Genomic DNA, 20,041 nt, shown 5'->3' on the forward strand with positions numbered 1-20,041 from the left:
ACAAGTCACATAACAGGTTACATTAGCATTTCATAATAGGGTCACGTATTTGCTATGTTTCTTGTATAATTATATGAACGAGGCCTCTAAAAGCCCACACCCAAATTATTATGCCACAAAATGTTTTGACCAGCTGCCCCAGATCAGTTTTATAACTGAACCGATAACACATTAAATTCTGTGCCAAAACAAGCGCATTAAAACACTTGAACATTTGCTCTACAGTTACTGATTAATGCAGTTTGATCATCGAGGGTGTCGGTTCGTCAATCTGTGGGACTGCCTTTCAATATTTGTCCTGATGAAAAACCCTGCAGGTCGAAATGTTACATGCTTTAGGAGCTTGCAGATTTCCATATGGGGTAGTGCTGGGCGATGTACCGGATTAACTACCGGTATTAATTCCCTGTATGATATGAATATACCGTCTTACTGGTACATATCTGAAACAACTGCTGTTGAGTCTGCATCTGTACCCAACTGGGGTTGGCACAATAACTTCTTTACTGCCTTAAAATACTCCTGTAAACAGTCTGAACAGTTCTTATCTTACTGATGTTAATGGTGCTGACGGGTTCTTTATTGTGTCCATTGTGGGTTTTTTTAATCAGGTTTCCTAAATTAGACATATGACTTATTTATAGGTCTGCCTCCTCTGTTGATGAGGGATGCCGTTTATATTATAGATTGGCAGATTAACAGTGTGAAACTTATGAACAGCAGCCATTTTGACTTTAAATAGTAAACAATGATACTAATTAAGGTTGCAGTCCATTTAATGTAGCGTGAGCCAACTTTCATAAATAGCAGCCCCCATATTTTACCTAAAAGGAAATGAACCTATAATAAATTATAATTAATATCCAAGTTTGGGACTTTAAAAATGTATTCTGATACAGTTACTAATTACTTGTTAGAAAAATAGTAACCTAATCCAGGTATCACAATATTAAAGTAACGTAACTTGATTACTTTATTGTTACTTTTGGAATTACTTCAACATCAAATATGCAAATAAAGACAAGAGAAAATAAATATCAGTAAGAAGTATCGATGTAGTTGTATTCTATTAGATAACAGAACAATGTGACCTTAGAAAATAAAATGGAAAAAATGGGAAATTGAAAGATTTTGTCTGCTTAGTGTATTTAAAAAAAAAAAATTTAAAAAAATTTATGTATTTTAAAGTTGTAATCTTGATAAATAATCCCTATTTTTTTTTTTTTTTTTTTTTAATGTAACTGTAATCTGATTAATTATTTTATTTAATGGAATAAAGTTACCCTTTAGAACAACTGTGTTCATCCTACTATTTAATGCCAAAATGGCTGCTGTGAAAAATATCTCTATAACTGCAATAAAAAAAATTATTAAAAAAAATAATAATAATAAAAATAATAATAGAAAAATTCCCATTGTATTTTGCAGTAAAGACTAAATTAATAAACATATATTACTTTGATATAACTTCTTTAAATGTGATACTAATAAAATGTATCATTTATAATCATTGACCCCTGATATGGTCCACACCCACCGACCCACCGACCCCACCTGGACTCCCACACTGACCCGCCACTGTTCACTAGAATCCTGGATGCAGGTCAGACAGACTCCCGGCCCCTTCGCCCCGACACTGTAACTGTTACATGGCAGATTGTTTTGTAACAGTTTTTCTAAACTCGTCCAATGAGAACAGCTGTCCGGCGTCACATGACACAACTTTTACATAACACTTTTTTTTTTTTTTTTTTCTCCGCTGCTCCATTGAGAATAATATCGGTACTTCCTGGACTTGAATATGAGCGTGCAGTGTAGTCGGAGCTCACCAGCGGAGGACGCACACATGGAGGGCAGCGGACACCAGGTATGCACCACATAGGTGAGGTGATAGCCTTTCAGACAACCTGCGGGATATGGGGACAGAGAGTGAGAGTATGCTGGAGCTTGCAGCGGAGGCTTTCCAGTCTAAAAACTTCGAGCTGGCGGCGGATATCTACGAGTGCCAGCTAGCGGGTCTTGGAGATCCAGGGAGCCGGCAGGAGCTGATGGTCAAGCGGGCTGACGCGCTCGCCTTCGGGGGCAAATTCACCGAAGCTTTCGATGTGTACCGACAAGCCTCGGAGATAGAGAGACTCAGACCTGTCCACTTGGCCAACCTTGTGGACTACCTGTCCGGGAGCATCCGGAGGCAGGACGGGGGTGAGAGCCACAACAGGAGCCCGAGGAAAGGAGAGGAGGCAGGGGCGGCGGCGGCGGTGGCGGCGGCGGCTGGATGCCCGGGAGTCGGTGCCACAGGTTGCGGGTACGAAGACTTCACCTGCCGGATATGCCTGAGCTTTCTGTTCGAGCCGGTGACTCTGCCGTGCGGACACTGCTTCTGCAAGAAGTGTCTGGAGAGGGAGAGGAAGGAGAAGGAGCGACCGGTGATGTGTAAGGAGTGCAAGGACAGCTCCAGGGTGGCCGACGTCCAGAGCTACAGGGTCAATGTGGTCCTCAGCAACCTGCTGGCCAAGTGGTTCCCGACCTCGCACCAGGCCGGCCAGCTGAGGCGGGAGGGCAACGTACTGTATGCCGAGAGGAAGATGGAAGAAGCTCTGGAGAAATACAACCAAGCCATACTGATAGGTAGGTTTATTTTATTATTGCTTCTGCTCACTGTTAAACATTAAAAACCAATGTGTGTGTGTGTGTGTGTCATATTTCTACTTTAACATCATGCTTTATGTTGTTTTTTATCACATAATGGCACATCAAGCTGACAATAGAAACTGTTATATGACTTAGTTTCATAAGTGTGTTGCAGTGGCTCGCGGCCCCTCTCTCTCTCTGATGGCATTTGACGCTCCTATCACCATGTGTTGGATAACAGCGTTATGTAGGCTGGGCTAGTGGACCAAACATTGCGTAAGCACGTAACCCGCCTCCCTCCAGCTCCCTCATTGTGTAACGTCAGACAATGATTCAGGCAAATGTGGGTCAAGGGTATTATTGCAGGTCACCACTAGAGACACTAACGCTCCCAGCAGATACCAGAGGTGTTACAGAGGCAGTGGTGGTGTGATTGGGGGGGGGGGAGGAGATCTGTAACCTCCAGACAGGGATTATTGGTGGTGAAATAACATCTTATGTTGCTTATGAAGACTTCCCCTGCATATACATACACTTTATGTTGTTCTCTATGATCGGTGTAGTCTTCTATGCCAGGAATACTTGACCTGACCTAATTTTGCTCTGCAGGCTCGTTGTGTAAGTTTTAAAAGTTACTTGCTTTGGTGAGAGTTAAAGTAAACCACGATTTCCCCCAGCCGATCACGACCCTACCTTAAAGGAAACACATTGCTGTACACTGGGTCCCCCCCACCACCACCACCACCAGTAGAGCGTTTATATATCTGCCAGCTGCTGCAGTGGAGCTGCTCAGACACCTACAAATGGCTGTTGTTGAGCAGGGTGAGCTCCCACAGTAATAAGAATGGGGAAAGTCCTGGGCTGTTTCCAGGTCTCATTGTACACCTCTGTGTTATTCAGAGTGATTCTGCATGACTGGCAAAGGTGTTTTTTTATTTTTTAAATAAATAATGACCCGACAAAAGAATGACACATCCTTCCTTATTTTGGATGTACCAGCAGTGACTTGCAGAACTGGCCTGCAGCGGATGTTGATCCTAGTGGAGGAGTAAAGCTGCCTCATTAACTGCATCATTCTGACTCATGTTTTTGGGTTGTTAAATAAGGGCAAATTAGTTTGTGAGCTCAACAAAGCAAAAAGAAAATAGGGTGGGGTAGTGCAATCTACGCTCTTAAACAAGGTCAAGTGGCCTGCATGATGTTTGTACTTGGCTGTGTGTGTGTGTGTGTGTGTGTGTGTGTGTGTGTGTGTGTGTGTGTGTGTGTAACAAAGCAGCTTTGTTGGAAGTAAGCACTGTGCAGTAAATACTCTGCTACCACGCTTCTGTATAACCTTTTAAAATTGCCATGTAAAATAACACCGCCCGCTCGTGGCGTCTCCTATACCTGCATTTCAATTTTTATTGATTTGTTTATTTACTTCCCGTGTGGGAAAGAGATCCAGTGAAGTAGTTCCCTCCGACTCTCATCGGGCTACCGCAACATTTGCATAAGTTTTTATAGTTATGAAACCTGGAATGTGGGTGACCTTGATAGTGCTGCATGGTTTTGTAAGACAGCACTTTTTCTTTTTTTTTTTCCTGATGTTTTTTTGTAATGTGGAAACTGATGCATTTAAAACATTTCCTTCTTTCGTGTAACTATAAACTTGACGTCGTCAGTGAATTCAGGTTTTTAAGAAAATAAACAAGTGGTGGTTGTGAATTTCTTCTCTTCTGCAGTATGTTGTGAAACAGTTGCCTCCGTGTAGGGGTCATTAATCATACTGAGCATTTAAAGGTTTTAAAAGCTGGAGGAAAACTGCTGGTCCAATAATTGATTAGCTGATCAAAAGAGTATTTAATTATTGATAATAAATTTACTGTTAGTCTTTTTTTTTTTTTTTTTTAGATCATTGTAGATTTAATATGTTTTGGTTTTAGACAGTTTGAAAATGTCTTCCTGAACTTTGGGACATTTTTCACATATTAATTAAAACATATTAATAGTTTAAATATGAATTAAAAAGAATCATTTTTTTGCGGCCTTTCCTTTCATATTCTGTTCCACTTAGACCTGTAACTAACGATTAATTTCCTTATCAGGTAATCTACCAGTTTATTCACTTGATTAATTCATTGTTTGGGCTATAAAATGGCAGCAAAAAAATGTGAAGTATAATAGAGGCTTTTTTTTAGAGGATATTCAGCTTACAAAAATATAAAACATCTAGTTTTGTCTATATATGTCTAATAATTGCATCTCTACTGTTTTAGATGATTGTGAATTGAATATATTTGTGTTGCTCAGACAAAAACAGGCAACTTGAAGACACTTTAAAGTCACTTCAGGCTGTTGGGAATTGTGATGATCTTTTTCTTTTTACTGTTTATAATGAAAAAACACTAATAATCTAACTGTGGTTGTTAGTACCTAACTATACTGTCCTTCCTCTCCTCCTCAGCACCTATGGACCACATACTGTTCAGTAATCGCTCTCAGATCCACTCCAGTCTGAAACACTATGAAAAGGCTCTGAGCGACGCCGAGATGGCCTGCAGACTAATGCCTCACTGGTCCAAGGTATGGCAGACAAACTGTGGCTTTGATATATATATATATATATATATATATATATATATATTATATATATGTGATAATCAGTTAGTAAAATGTAAAAATACTTAATATATCTTCCTCCTACCTGCAGGGTCATGTCCGTAAGGCCCAGGCTCTGGTGTCGCTGGGCAGGACGGAGGAAGCTCTGAGAGAGTACCTGGTCTGTCTGTCCGTAGAACCTGACTCTAGAGTGGCCAAGACTGAGGCTCACAAGGTAAATCCTACATTAGTTACTGAATATGGTTTTAAAATGTATTTATTTCAAGTTATACTTATTATTTATATAACAGCTTAAAGCTATGTAGCGTCTTTGTGTACATTTATTAAATTGTTATTGTCTCCTCTCAGCTCCTCGGTGATCTCCTGACTCCAGTTACAGATCAGGTCCCTGAACACATCTCAGACCACCCCAACATACTGTCCTTCAGGGCACACATCAAAAGGAGCATTAACACTCCCTCCGAGGTAAGTTGGTTAAGACCAAAATCATGTAGACATAATGTAGACATTTATTTTTACTATATAGACAGAAGCTAAATAAAAAAAGAAAAGAAAAAGACACAGTACATCCTATCCATCTGCTGCAGTTTACCGAATCAGTTGAAAACTTTAAACCCTTTTCTGGAGTTTTTAGGGCAGTGTGGTAGTCCGTAGTTAAAGAAATCATGACCCTGGGTGTACATGAGGTCTCATTATCCTCTCCTTCCATCCTCCTTCTCTCAGACTTTGCTGCCACCAGAGTTTAGCCTCGCCTTCACTCTTCCTGCACCTGAGAAGTCAGAGTGCAGCGAGGGCAAAGGTCAGGGAAATCCTGAGGTCAGGAGGCTCGACCACTGTTCCCTCCTCAAACGGAAACGGAGGAGCACAGAGGGGGAGGCGGAGAAGGGAGGTCATGAGAGGAGCGACGATCACAAGAAATCCAAGTCTGGTGAGTTTTTGGAGCCTGTGCGCAAAACATGCCGAGCAACACGCGTACCCGCTCTCTGTTTGCAGCGTGTCTTATTTTGTATTTCGATTATTTTCTCCATTCAGAGCCAGCAGCAGAGGCGACAGGGGTCGGCGACACCTTGGACCCGACAGATATGGAGTGTTCTCTTTGTATGAGGTGAGATTTGCATTTACAGCTTGATTCTGATCTAAATTTTTATTGTAACAGTCATACACCGTACAATATATCAATTAACGGTTATGTAACGTGCGCTAAATTGCTGGTGGCAGTTATACAGCCTGTAATAAAATGAGGTGATATGCGGTTGCTTTTAGGACATCAATATGTAGAAATACAGCCTGTAAGAATAAAAAAAAAGAATCTTTGTTGTGGCTGGTAGACTGCAGACTTTAACACCCCAGCAGATAACCTGAACTTTGGATTTGTTATTATGTTATTCTGTATTTTAATGTAGCCTCGTGTTGGTTTACAATACCTTAGTCATCTGTGACTAGAAATAAGTTATTTTTCTAACTTTCCTGTGTTATTCTCAGCATTTTCAATTAATATGTATGTATTTGTCACAGTGTTTGACATACAGTATATTTTGAAATGTCAAATAAACTAAAATTACTAATTGTAGTCTTTTATCAGACAATAATAGGGTAACAAATGCTAAACATTCTCTGATTTCAGCTTTTCAAATGTTAGGATTTGCTGCTTTTCTTTGTCATATATCACAAATATCTTTGAGCTTTTGGTCAAACAAAAAAATACCCTTTGTTTCTCCACCCAGACTTTTCTACGAGCCAGTGACGACGCCGTGCGGTCACACTTTCTGTCTTCAGTGTCTGGAGAGATGTTTGGACCACAACCCAAAGTGTCCGCTCTGTAAAGAGGAGCTTTCTGAGGTACGCACTGTAATACTCCCTGATACATGAGTCCATAAGGCCCCATTCAGTGACGTCCAGCGGGGATGCACTGATCCAACCTTTTCCCAAATATAAAGTCTGTTTACCTCATTGAGGTCGTCTTTATGTAAGGTAACATGATGCCAGGGATTGCTATGGAGCTAAAAACAGAGCTGGTGGCCTGCCAAGACAGTAATGAATGTAACCGATAGTAGTGGAAATGCTGACTTTTATAGTGGCACTGACGCAGAAACTGAGTTTAATTTGGATCGGTTACGCCATGGCCAATAAGCCGATCGCTCAATATGGTTATTATGATGGCGAGTAAGGATTCGGTGCATCCCGAGAATGAGGAAGATGATAGATAAGATGATGTTATGGCATAAATATAGAACAGGCCTTAACAGGGATGAAAACAGTGTGAGCCCAACTCAGTCTCTCTGTGTTTCACAAGTACAGACATTCTTTAGAAGTAAAAGTACAGGTACTCGGAAGTACTGATTGAACTTCTATACTTGAGTAAAGAAAGACATTTCTACCAGCCTGTGTTTCTGTGCAAAGCTAAACTGCAAAAGGGATTGGAATAGGAGTCTCCCTCTAGTTTTCTTTATGTAACGTCTGTCAGGCATCATATGCAACAGCCTGAAAGACAGTAATTACACTCAAATGCATTCAAAACTAAAGTTACGAGCCTGTTTTGAGAGTGTAAGGAGTAGAAAGTACACATATTTGTGTAAAAATAAACAAGTTCTCAGAAAAATAAACTAATAAATAAACAAAGTATTTGTACGTTGTTACCTCTGCTTATTTCTAATATTGTCTCTGTCTGTATCTCTCTCCAGTACCTGGTCCAGAGGCAGTACTGCAAGACGGTATTAATGGAGAACCTGATATCTAAGTATCTTCCCTCTGAGCTCATAGAAAGACAGAAAATCCACCAGGACGAGATGGCTGAGCTCTCCAAGTAAGTTTGTGTCCACCTGTGTCCTATTATTACTTCTTTATGCTCTACTTAGTCTGGTTTCTCCTATCCTGTCAAATCCGGTCTTCTTAGAGGTTATGGCGTGTGGTTGATCGCTTGTGACGGATATAGCTCACTCTATGTGAATCCCCTCCTCTGTTGTTTGACCTACTGACCCACTGTAGATAACACAGGTCTGACACACTGACCCCTTAGCTTACGTCACGTCAGGCATCAAGTATCACCTCACTGAGTCTGGAACAAACTTGTCTCCAATAAATTACGTCTCTTAAACTGGAGCAAAACTGATTGACTAGAATTATTTTATTTTTTTTATAATTTTAAGGACTTAATTCAAAAAATATTGTTATTTCCTTACACTGTGATTGTTAAACACATTCTCCTTTCTCCTTGTCTCTCTCCAGCCTTAACAAGAATGTGCCTATATTTGTGTGCACCATGGCCTTCCCCACTGTGCCGTGTCCTCTCCATATCTTCGAGCCGTGCTACAGACTGATGATTCGCCGATGCATTGAGACGGGAACCAACTGCTTTGGCATGTGTCTGGGAGACGACCTCAAAGGGTCAGTACAAGGATAGTACCTGTGTGTGCTTGCTTATGCGTTTAATATACGAAGGAAATGTAACATTCCTCCTCCTCCTCTTCCTCCTCCGATCTCTAGGTTTGCAGACTACGGGTGCCTGTTGGAGATCCAAGATGTGAAGTTCTTTTCCGACGGCCGGTCGGTTGTGGACACCATCGGCAGACGGAGGTTTAAAGTGATTAAGCACAGGGAGAAGGATGGATACAACACGGCTGACATAGAGTACCTGGAGGATGTTACGGTAAGAGTGGGTGGAAGGTGAGGGTGGATGACGGGGGGGTAGCTGGAGTAGAGTGAGCCAGACAGGATTGGTGGGATGGAGAATTACCTGGAGATGTTATAGCTCAACAGTGTGGGTGTGTGTGTGTGTGTATGCAGGTGGAGGGCGTGGCAGAGCGGGAGCTGCAGTCTTTGCATGACACAGTGTACGACCAGGCCCTGGTGTGGGTCAACTCCCTGAAGAGTGAGCAGAAGGATCGCATTGAAGGACACTTTGGACCCATGCCTGGGAAAGACCCTGTACTTCAGGTACACACGAACACATCATTTACAAAGTCATACACTTTAATTATTTATTCTCCAAACTTCCTGGAGGGATTGATTGAGTATTTTTTAAATAATGTCTAATTATTTAAGTTAATCTCAGATCTACTTCAGGTTCAATGACCCATAATCACAGACCCAAAGCTTCCTTTAAAGTTATTTCTAAGAATAGAATTGTATTTAAATCCTTCTCACTGAGTCTCCTCCTTTCTCTTCCTCCCTTCAGACCAGTCCCAACGGTCCCTCGTGGTGTTGGTGGTTGCTAGCCGTTCTTCCGCTAGAAGGCCGAGCCCAGCTGCCGTTCCTGGCCCTCACCTCTCTGAAGGATCGCCTCAGCGGCATCCGCAAGGTGCTGCTCTTCATGGCCCACAGCAGGCACCGGTGACATGCTCTCAACGTGTGTGCACCCACCTGGAAAATGCAGTAAACTACCTGTCCCGCACACACTACCCTCCTCAAAAGCAGCAGTTGACCTGTTGTTTTTCCTTTTTGATGCACAAAGAAGTGACGTTGTAGCACCCTATCCCGTTCTGAAAGCAGCGCTGGACTCCATTTACACATCAACAACAGACAAAAAGCAGCAAGAAAGATACTATAGATCTCAATAAATAGACATCTTCCATGCATAAAACTCTTCACACCGTACAGAAAACAACAACCGTGCAGACCTGCAGAAGCTAGGTTCAGACAGGAGGGAACTCTGAATCATCACCTTCCGTTTAACATTGGATGTATCAGTGTATCAACGCTAATGCGCACATGCTAAGTGTATGTTTTTGTCTCCCTGTGTACAGCAACAAGCTGCTGTGCTCCTTTTGTCTTCATTTTTCCAGATTGCACTTTTTCCTTTCTGCCCCTCCTCCATTTTTCCACGCTCTTCCTCTTGCATACACATTGCGTGTGGACATGCCAAAAAAAAAAAAAAAAGAAGGAAAAAAAAAATAACAAAACAAACTGCAGTGTGATGGGAGGGATTTCTCAGACTGAGCTGCCTATCTGAACATAGCTTTAAAGCAAATTCCCCCGGTTCAGAATCATACAAATCTACTGCGAGTGGCATCTTCCATTAATTCAACCGATCAATGTCCCCATACTGTGTGTCTTTTAAATGTGCGTATAAATTCTGACCAATTAACCTTTTTTGTGTAAATGCACTCACTACAGTTTAGTGATTCATTATATAGAATAACTGATTAGATAATGATTAATTATAATGATTGAAATCTCTGTAAATTTAACGCCCATTACTAAGTTAGACATTTACAGATAAACTTATGTGTTTACTAGTTTGACACCTTTACTATAATCATATTTGACAGCTATTATTCCCGTCTTCCTTCCTTCCTTCTTTTCATTTCTGTCCCTGTCTGACCCGGCATCCTGCAGCTGAATAACAATGGACTGACCCTTTACATTGGTGTGCTTTAAGGCTCTTGTTCTTGTGTTTTTATCCATCCTTATTTTAATTTTTTTTTGTTAAACTTGTTGGATTTTTTTCTCCATTATTTATTTTGTCATTATTATTTATGCATGCAGTGACATTGTTTACATTTCACAGAAAGAGATGCTGAGGTGCTCATTTTCCAAAGGCTATTTTTTTTTTTTTTACCCCAAACATCAGCAACAACGTTTCTCTCGGGGGGAAAAAGAGCCCCAGAGTTTTAAGATTGCGCACAAAAACACCATTTGCACCATCAAGAGAGGGGTGGGGAGGGGTAACGGCTTGGAGCCAACATGGCAGCCACTGACAACTGCACAGGGCGAACTCTGGAAACTGGAGTTGAGGGCAGATTCTCTCCCAGACCACATATTTTTAGATCGCCGGTGACCCAAATTTAGTGTTGTCATTGGCCTGTCACAATCCGAGCTATGTTGATTTAAACATATTTGGATTCCCTCACTGTCCGCCTCTCTTTAGCTGAGATACTTGTAACGCTCACAGCCTGTCAGTGATACAGACAGCAACATCTGGATTTCTGATATTTGTCCTGAGTGTATTTATTCAGTATTTATTCTGACTTATTTTGCACTTCCACTTTAAGTAAGGGAAAGAAACAGGCCTCAGGATATGTACGTCCACTATTGCTAGAGTGGTCACCGCAGAATAAAGTTAAATCTTCTGGCGGTTAAATTAGTTAAAACAGTGTGTAAGCCTATTTGCAGGCCAACACTACTGCAGTGATCTCCATTTAAATGACTGATGTATGCTATGAGTAAAGGCCAGTGCCTTCTATCCACAGAATAACATATTGTGGAGTCATTTTACATGTTCAGTAGTACATTTCTTCCCCCTTTTATGGAGATTTTTCCATTCATCAAATGTGATTTTCACAGAAAGGAAATAAGTATAAGTGGGAATAAAACATTTTGAGAAGTCCTGCAAACGTATTTATGAAAAAAAGTATGTTGTTTGAACAATATAGAGGCCTTGCTGATGTCTGTGACATAACTATTTTTACATGGCAAAAAGCTCATCTCTGGAAATTACAAGAGATTGTTGAGCTTTGCCTTCAAAACCTTTTTATTTTATATACACGTGTTTGATTTTACATGGTTCTTTGTCAATCTGGTTCTTTGTCTTTTATAATTTTCTTCACTTACTGATGTGTTTGTCTCTCCTTATTTCATGTGTAATAGTACTGGGAGTGTCATGTCAAATCATCCACATTTATTATTTTGTATTGAAAGGGCCAAAGCCATGTAATGTTGTAAAATGAAGTGTAATACCATAATCTTTTAATTTTCCCCCATAATTATATTCTCTTCATGCATTATTTGAGTCTTAACCCACAATTTGAAGATGTTATTTAATATTAATTTGTACTAATGAACAAGTCAAATAACTGCTTACTATCCCTCCACCATGTTGTAATATAACTTTGCCAGTAATGTTTGCTAATATCGTAACTGGTAACCACTAACAAGCCACGATGAGTTGGCTCAAACGGGACAGGAAAGGGAAAATCTATTAGTCAAATATAATTACCCCTCCAGTATAAAAGCATATCACTCTTAAACATTTAAGATTCAGAGGCAAATGTATTTCCTTAAACAACATAAAGGGAAAATCCACCTAAAATCAAATCACTTATATACTTTTCCTATAATTTCTTTTTTTCTACAATTTGTGAGCGTGAGTAACTCCCCCCTGCTGAATGAGGTGACAGTAAAGCCTCTGTAGATACCGTCACACGAGGAGCCAGTGGGTTTTTCATTTGTGAGAGTTCTCATCCAAAAAGTCAAAGCATGACACCAAAATGGATTTTGGCTTAACACTGATATCTGTGAATTATTGTTCATCTGTGGCGGCAGTTCTAGTGCCTTAAGTTGGACTTCTTCCATTTTCACTTCGATGTATAAACTGCTATGGCAACTGTTGTAATGGTGTGTGCGACAACCTTGGGTTCCCCAATTAACATCTTAAGATAATCATAGTTTTTGTCCCATTATTTGAAACAAATCCCACTGAAGTAACATCCAAAGTTTTATTTTTTTAACTGACAGCATTTGATTTCTTGATCCTTTTGCTTTGTGCTCCAATAACAGTTGAGCAAGCCCTCGGTCAGCTGCGCTCAGATATGCTACGTGCTAGGCTCTGCTTTGTTGAAAAAGACGTGTTTTATGTTTTTTAAGATTTAAACGTGGCATATCTAAGTACAGGAAAGGAGAAATTTGACCGAAAGTTGCTCAACTGTTATTGGAGCACAGAGCAAATAGGGGCGGGACTTAGGAAGGATTAATTAAAATATAAGGATTTAAGTGTTGGATACTCTGTCCAAAACCTCTTCTGCTTATCACTTTAACTTTACAATACAACATTCAACAACTGTCAACCAACAACAAAAGATCTAAAATATCAAAAACCTCTAGGGACTATTGTATCTGCAAGCAACAGTTTGACATTTTAGGAAATGATCAATACCTGCTCTCACGTCACTTCCCAAAATGTCAAACTTTAGTGGAACCAGATTACATAACAGATGGTTCAAATGAATTCACTAATCATTAATGCACCAACACCTCCGCCATTGTCGAGGACTTTTTTCCCACTGTGGCAAACTCAGCCTTATCCCCTGCAACTGCGGTCGACGCATATTAATGAGAAATTAACTCCAGTTACAACTATTGTCTGTGCTTTTTGAAATCTATGATGAGAGTCCACATTCTTGGATTATCACAGAGATGGTTTCAGAAGAGAAGATGTTAATTAGGAAACAGCATGGTGATAAACTGTGACCCAGGAGGGACATGAACACAGTGGCATTTGTCAAGTATTGAATTCTTAAACTTCAGGATGGGTTTGGTATCATTTTGACTTTTTGTAGCACTCCAAACTCACGATAACATTTTATCATGCAGACAAACCGGCTCTGACACCAACCTAAAGGGGTTAACAGAGGATCCCAGAGTTACCCACAGACCCTCTTCCTCTACACTGTGGGGTTTGTTGCTTGGAAATGGCTTGTGATTACAACGCCTCCGGTCTGTTCAACAGCAAAATAACGAGCTATGCAAAAACAGTATGATGGTTGATTATGGCCCATTTGATATCCTGACCTTTCAGAATTCAATCATTGACCTTTTGAGTAGTGTAACTACCTCTGGCACTTCCACCGAGAGAGAGAGAGAGAGAGAGAGAGAGAGAGAGGGGGAAAAAATATGCTTCCTAATTGTGTCGTTTTCCTGTCGTTGTTTAATCTGTGTTGAAAGTGTAATTTGAGAGTCTAAACAAATAATGTGTATCCTCTGTGGTCCAAAATGTCTTTTTTGTATTTTTTTTTCAAATTTGTGTTGAAATTGCATCATCTTCATCAACACTTCACACAGATGAGAGATTATGTCACTTGTCGACTGCGAAGGTTTCTAATGTAATGTAATGTATTTGATACCGATCCAGAATATTTGACTTATTTGAAGGAGCACTTGTCCTCTTGTGTGAGTTGACTAAAACACATCTGATTTACAGCAATGGTCTGGAGGAATCACAACTGACAATATATCACATTCTTGCTTTGCTAACTTAAAAAAAAAAAAACCTTCTTTACTTTGCCAAGCGCTCCTCATGTTTTCAAATATTTGCACTGACTTCAGTGACTACATTGCCTGCTTCTTTCTAAGGTTGTTAATCTCTTGTAGAGCTCCATGGCCTCTAAATGTGTCCGGGTGAATTTGCACAAGATGAATGTATGTTATGTCTCGACATCTCTCTGATATTTTCTGTACATGTCTGTTTTTGATAGTAAAAAACTTTAGTATGCATTACATTTGCAAAAGTACAGTCTGAGTCTACAGCTTGTGAATAAACCAAAAGCTTTTGTGTTCTCGATCCTGCATGGGATTCACGAACACGCTGGACTGGACAAGAGTCTGACGTCTCTTTTGTTTGTGTTCTGCAGGGCTGGCTGAGTTTCTAGAAAGTAAAGAGTCAGATTACTGGGCTACACCACTGAGTTAGTGTTCAATAATTCACTGGATGAATCAAACTCTTTGATGAAATCTCAATTCTTTCAAAGCACAGTAGTCTGAGAGATGTGGGAGGTAGTCAGCATTTCCAGCAACATGTTGTTGTTAAGATATCTCCATATTACTACATAATAGCTCCAGTAAAAAGGTTTCAGAAGGATTCACAAAGAAACAAAAACAAAGGATTACCTTCACATGTTAGATACAAAGATTGATACCAATCTAATGTTTGCACGAAGCTATAATCAACCTAACTTAGCATAAGCATAAAATCCACATACCGGCAGCTTTAAAGCTCACAAATAACATATTAATAAAGCAATCAATAAACATAATTTGATTAATCTGTACAAAAACTGGTCGTTATGCTGAGATAATTGTTCAACCTTTTATATTATATACACAGACATGAGAGTGGTGTCAATCTTCTCAACTAACTCTTTGTAATAAAGAAACTACATATTATTTTAATTAATATTAATATTATTTTCCTGCATCTGCAAAATGACAACTGACTTTCTTTGTAGCTCACAGCTGCTTATTAGTCTTATTAGTATTACTTATTAAACCAACAAAACTAAACATTTTATGTATTGCTGTTTTAAAATTGAGCCTGTTTCATGATGAAAACCTTTTTTTTGTCCGGCCACATGACCGAAAAATGATACTGATCTAATCTAATTACTATCTAATATTGGAGTTAATTTCCTTGCTATGCCAGGACCTGCACATAAATTGGGATGCCTAGAAGAAAGATCCCAGATAATAATGTAATAACCAAATTTTGTCAGTCAGCTCTGAAAGCTGCTCTAAGCCTGGATAAAGAGCTGGTAGGTAGCTAGTGTCAGTGAAGGAGCCACTGCCACCTGTGTGTGACTGTGCCTTTAGCTCTTGTAGGTCTTTCTCATGTATGTGTTTATGTGAGAGAGAGAGAGAGTGTGTGTGCACATGTGTTGATATGATATGTGGGCTGGCCTGACCTTACGTGACCTACTGTGTGATTTTAACCTCTTAACATTCAGTATTCTTTGCTGTAATTTCCCCCTTAAGTAGCTTTAAGGTAAATTAATTTCACAGTTCACAGACAGTTTTAGCTCTTCATTGAAGCTATATTCAAAACTAAGACTCCGTGTTCTTTATTCCAAATAGAAATACTTCATTGTGCATCCTTTTATACACATTTCCCCTCAGATTCTGCCTGACATATGTGGTATTTTTGGATTCTCTGCTGTAATTTAAAACGCTTTTTAGTTGCACACAATGTGTATAACTGCCCTCCTGATGTGGACAGTGGGCCCGACGGGGTTAAAAATGTAGCTGTAGTTGGCGAGGAGGAATGAAGCAGGGTAACATTTCAAGTTGAGCTGAGTTAAGTTAGATAAATGCAACACTGGCTCATATGTTCATGCTGGCAGCGTGATCTGAGTCGTTGGATTTCATAAGTGAATCCTGTTATTAACCAGTTAGCTAACAGCTCACATTAGTGGAGTTACCTTTCAACAACATTTGGGTCAAGACAAACATTCCTCAGAAGTAGAAGGTCTCTGGGGAAAAGCCTGCAAACCACTGATGGACGCAGATTCAAGCAGAGTGGAGACAGAGGAGGGTGGTGTGTGGTGGGATAAACAAGGCAGAATAAACAAGTGTGAGAAGCCAAGAAAAGACCGTTGAAGAGAACAAAACTGACACTTCGAGAGAGAGAAAACAAGCACGAGAGAGAATGTGTGAAGGAAATCTTACATGTGGATGCAGAGAGTGAGATTTCACATTTTGGGACTACAGCCGGAGAAAGTGACAGCTTGTTTTCACACATACATATGTCTCCAATATGTTCGAGCTGCGCACTCACCGAAAAAAACACACAGACTGTTAATGCGCGGCTGAATGAAACACACATGAACACAGAGACAGACTGGGGAAGCTGGACAGACAGGAAGACGCTTTATGCAAGCAGTGCAAATGTAGGTCACTCAGTCACAGTTAGAAAACTTACAAAGAGACAGAAAGGAGACAAACTGTATTAGAGAAGGAGAGATAGAGGGCAGACGAGGAGCAGTGTCTTCTTCCCTTCCTGGCTCAACCTTTTATTTGTTGCTCTTCAGTATAATTACACTGCAGATTAGCAACAGCTCGCTGCAGTTGTATAAGGACTCTTGGAGGGTTGAAGGCCTACTTATGCCAATCCCAGCGCCTCTAAATATAGAGGTATAGAGGCTTTAATGAGACAAGCATATTGCATACTGTAAATACTCGTCATCAAAGGCTCTCATTGGTGTTTAGGATCTATCCTGTTTATGCAAATCAGCACTCACCGTGATGATTCAGTACTGGTCGGTCTTCGTGGATTTTCAAGGTCCATTGTGTAACATTTAGGAGGATCTATTGGCAGAAATAGTATATAATAATCATAGGTATGTTTTCATTAGTGTGTAATCATATGAATATAAGAAAAGTTGTGTTTTTGTTTGTCCTCTATGACAGTAAACTGAATATCTTTGGGTTGTGGACAAAACAAGACCTCTGACAATGTCACCTTGTGCTTTGGAAAACGGTGGTCAACATTTTTCACCATTTTCTGGCATTTTCTGAACCAAACAATCAATTAATAGAGAAAATAATTGACAGTTTAATCAAAAATGAAAATAATCATTGGTTGTTTTAAACAAACAACAGCCAAAGAGCATTATTTATTTTCTATTTTAATCTCTATTTGTGCTGGTTGTTGCTGCAGTCATTTCACATTTGGGGATTTCTCCCAGTAAATAGGGGAGATTATGCTTTTGATTCAAATTCAGGATATATTTTGGTTATATCTGGGAAATATTTCCCTATTAAAGTTTTGTACTTTGGACATGAGGTGGGAAAGTGTATCTCTACCCGTCCTCTCACATTGGGAGCAGAGTCTCTCCTCTGGCAGCCAGTTCTGTATCAAGGATGCGTTGACTGACACTTGTTAATGTGAATTCTTTTTTGAGGGGAAGAATACGATTGAATTTGTCTTCAGCTGTAAATATGATAATGCCCTCATCGACTGCACTGGTCAGTTTTTCCTGCAAGTCTCAAACAAGCCGGTGTCGTCGCTGTCTTGTTAATTGGAATTCATTGTCACACTGGAGATCAAATGGTCAGCTATAATGTCACTGGAAACAATGACAGTGTGAGAATCCGACCTCACCCGGCACAGGGTTCGTACACACAGGTCAACGAGGTCGGGTCAGTCAGACCAAACCTCAAAGCCCTGCCGAGTCTTTTCTGCTGCTGTGCTTCCTCTCCAGCTCTTCCTCTGCTGCCAGAGAGCTGTTGTATCATCTCATGTCCAAAAAACAACAACACAGTGAAGCTTTAGCAAACAATCTGACAGCACAAGAGCTGCAGAGACGTCCTGGCCTGCACATCTTGTTCTATTGAGAGCCCAACAAACGTCACATGATCATGTTTTTAACAGTTTTTTTTTCAGGGAAAATTAAAAATTGTGATGCAAAAATGACCATTCCCATCAAAATCGTAATCACAATATGATTTTTTTTCCTGACTGTGCTGCCATAATTAATATTGTATTATCTGGTTAAACTGAGAAACTTGCACTCAGCAGTTCTGTTGTTGTTTCCTGATGATACAAAAACAAACCTCTGAACTTCACCAAATGATATGTGACACTGGTCCAGCAAAATTATCTTTTTTTGGTCACTCCTCTGAAAATAAATGTGTACAATGGGCATGACATTCATGGTTTTTGCATTAATTTGAATGGCCGGGATAGTTTAAATCCTATTTAAAGGTCCAGTTTGTAACATTTAGGATCTATTGGCAGAATTGAAATATAATATTTATACATATGTTTTCAGTAGTGTGTAAACACCTGGAAATACTAATTGTTGTGTTTTTATCTTACAATGAACCATTTTTATCCACAGATGCTGTGAGTCGCCTTCCATAAAGTCCGGCATGTTGAACAGCCATGTTTCTAACAGCCCAGAAGAATAAACCACTGGCACTAGATAAGGGTGTTTTTCACGTGTTTCGTGGCCACCATGTTGCAATGTGATGCCACTAAATCCTACAAATGGGTCCTTTAATAGATATTAACAACATTTTACACAAACTGAACTTTTTAGTGGCTAAAAAAACGTGGTAAACTAACTTGTTTTTGCCATAAATACAAGTGTATATGTAAATCCCACTAAAAAAGTTTAAAGATTTTAATAAACTAATGGTTTTCTCTATGCCATATCTTAGGGGGTACTGCAGCCCCATGCACACATGAGTGGTTTGGCATTACATTGTTTTTAAAAGACACCCTGTCGTAACATTAACAATATTATTCTCATATTCAGGTTAGGTTGCAGTAAAGACAAGGCCTTTCTCTTTGACAAAATATCTTACAAACAACTCAGACAACAGATGTGATAAAGAAATCAGGACGAACAAAAAAGACAAAAATAAATAAATACTAGAATAAATAAGTTTAAAAATGCAGCACAGCAGCATTATTAGCTGTTTTGTTTGTGCAAGTCTGTCTTTAAAAGTTTCTTTTACTGATCCTAGCACTGTAAGTGGACATTAATACCCCCACCTCCTCTACTTGTCTCCTCACCTCTGTGCTTGTGATTCCTGCCAAGTTGGTTGGTTATATAACCTGTAAATGAGAAGGTCAGCACCCAGCAGTCATCGCTATGGATACTTGGCACGGACTCACACACAGATCGCACATCTTGGCTGGTCCAGTGTGTGTGTGTGTGTGTGTGTGTGTGTGTGTGTGTGTGTGTAATAGTGCATGTATCAGAAGTAGGGCAGCAGCGGTGTTACCTAACTCACCCAGAAAAGACATCTGGGGAGTTAAAAGCAGCCCTCTCACTGATTGCAGCTTCCTGTATGTGCATACACTCACACAGGCTATCAATCGTTCACATGCAAACATTCGCTCATGCTGTACACACAACTGATGCACACAAGCGCACACAAACATCTGGCTCAAACTCCAGGCCGCACAGGAGGAGGAAGTCACATAGGCCTGCGTGAATGCCAGCACTCACTGTACAGGGGAATGCAGTCAAAGTGCTGTAAATCCTATATCTTTACTTATATCTTATTACAGTCCCAGGGATTAAACTGTGGATGGGGAAATAATTAATCCTTTTATTTATTTATTTATTTATTTGCCAAACAGTAATGAAATTTAAATATAATGCTAGCATGAACCACTGGAACCAGTTTATAAAATGTTTACCAAGTGTTTAATTGTGGTTGCAGAGTCACAGAAGCCAATAATTACTGGGTTCTCATGGCTGATCATTTCACATTTTTGTATTTTAATAATAAGTTTATAACCTGTAGTTTTTACAGACAATAGAAAGATCTAGTGAGCATTAATGTATTATTTAATAATTAATAATTACATTTT

The 20,041-nt window shown here is 39.8% G+C and overlaps 1 protein-coding gene across 1 annotated transcript; it reads left to right on the forward strand.

Annotated features, from left to right (window-relative positions):
* The first annotated feature begins 1,775 nt into the window (after positions 1-1,775).
* Positions 1,776-14,540, forward strand: LOC127374102 (LON peptidase N-terminal domain and RING finger protein 3). The gene is made up of 12 exons (XM_051419082.1): positions 1,776-2,628; positions 5,075-5,193; positions 5,321-5,443; positions 5,578-5,694; positions 5,953-6,157; positions 6,262-6,334; positions 6,954-7,068; positions 7,911-8,032; positions 8,455-8,613; positions 8,713-8,875; positions 9,013-9,162; positions 9,404-14,540. Exons 1-12 carry the CDS (start codon positions 1,917-1,919, stop codon positions 9,560-9,562), a joined length of 2,217 nt encoding a protein of 738 aa, XP_051275042.1. The 5' UTR covers positions 1,776-1,916; the 3' UTR covers positions 9,563-14,540.
* Positions 14,541-20,041: the final 5,501 nt, after the last annotated feature.

The sequence above is a fragment of the Dicentrarchus labrax genome, unplaced genomic scaffold (genome assembly GCF_905237075.1).
Source record: "Dicentrarchus labrax unplaced genomic scaffold, dlabrax2021, whole genome shotgun sequence".
Taxonomy (NCBI): domain Eukaryota; kingdom Metazoa; phylum Chordata; class Actinopteri; family Moronidae; genus Dicentrarchus; species Dicentrarchus labrax.

Excerpts from the sequence above, each read along its gene's own strand:
- LOC127374102 (XM_051419082.1), top strand. The coding sequence starts at position 1,917 with ATGGGGACAGAGAGTGAGAGTATGCTGGAGCTTGCAGCGGAGGCTTTC. Across the intron at positions 5,444-5,577 it reads CCAAGACTGAGGCTCACAAG|CTCCTCGGTGATCTCCTGAC; the intron begins GTAAATCCTACA and ends GTCTCCTCTCAG. Across the intron at positions 8,033-8,454 it reads GAGATGGCTGAGCTCTCCAA|CCTTAACAAGAATGTGCCTA; the intron begins GTAAGTTTGTGT and ends GTCTCTCTCCAG.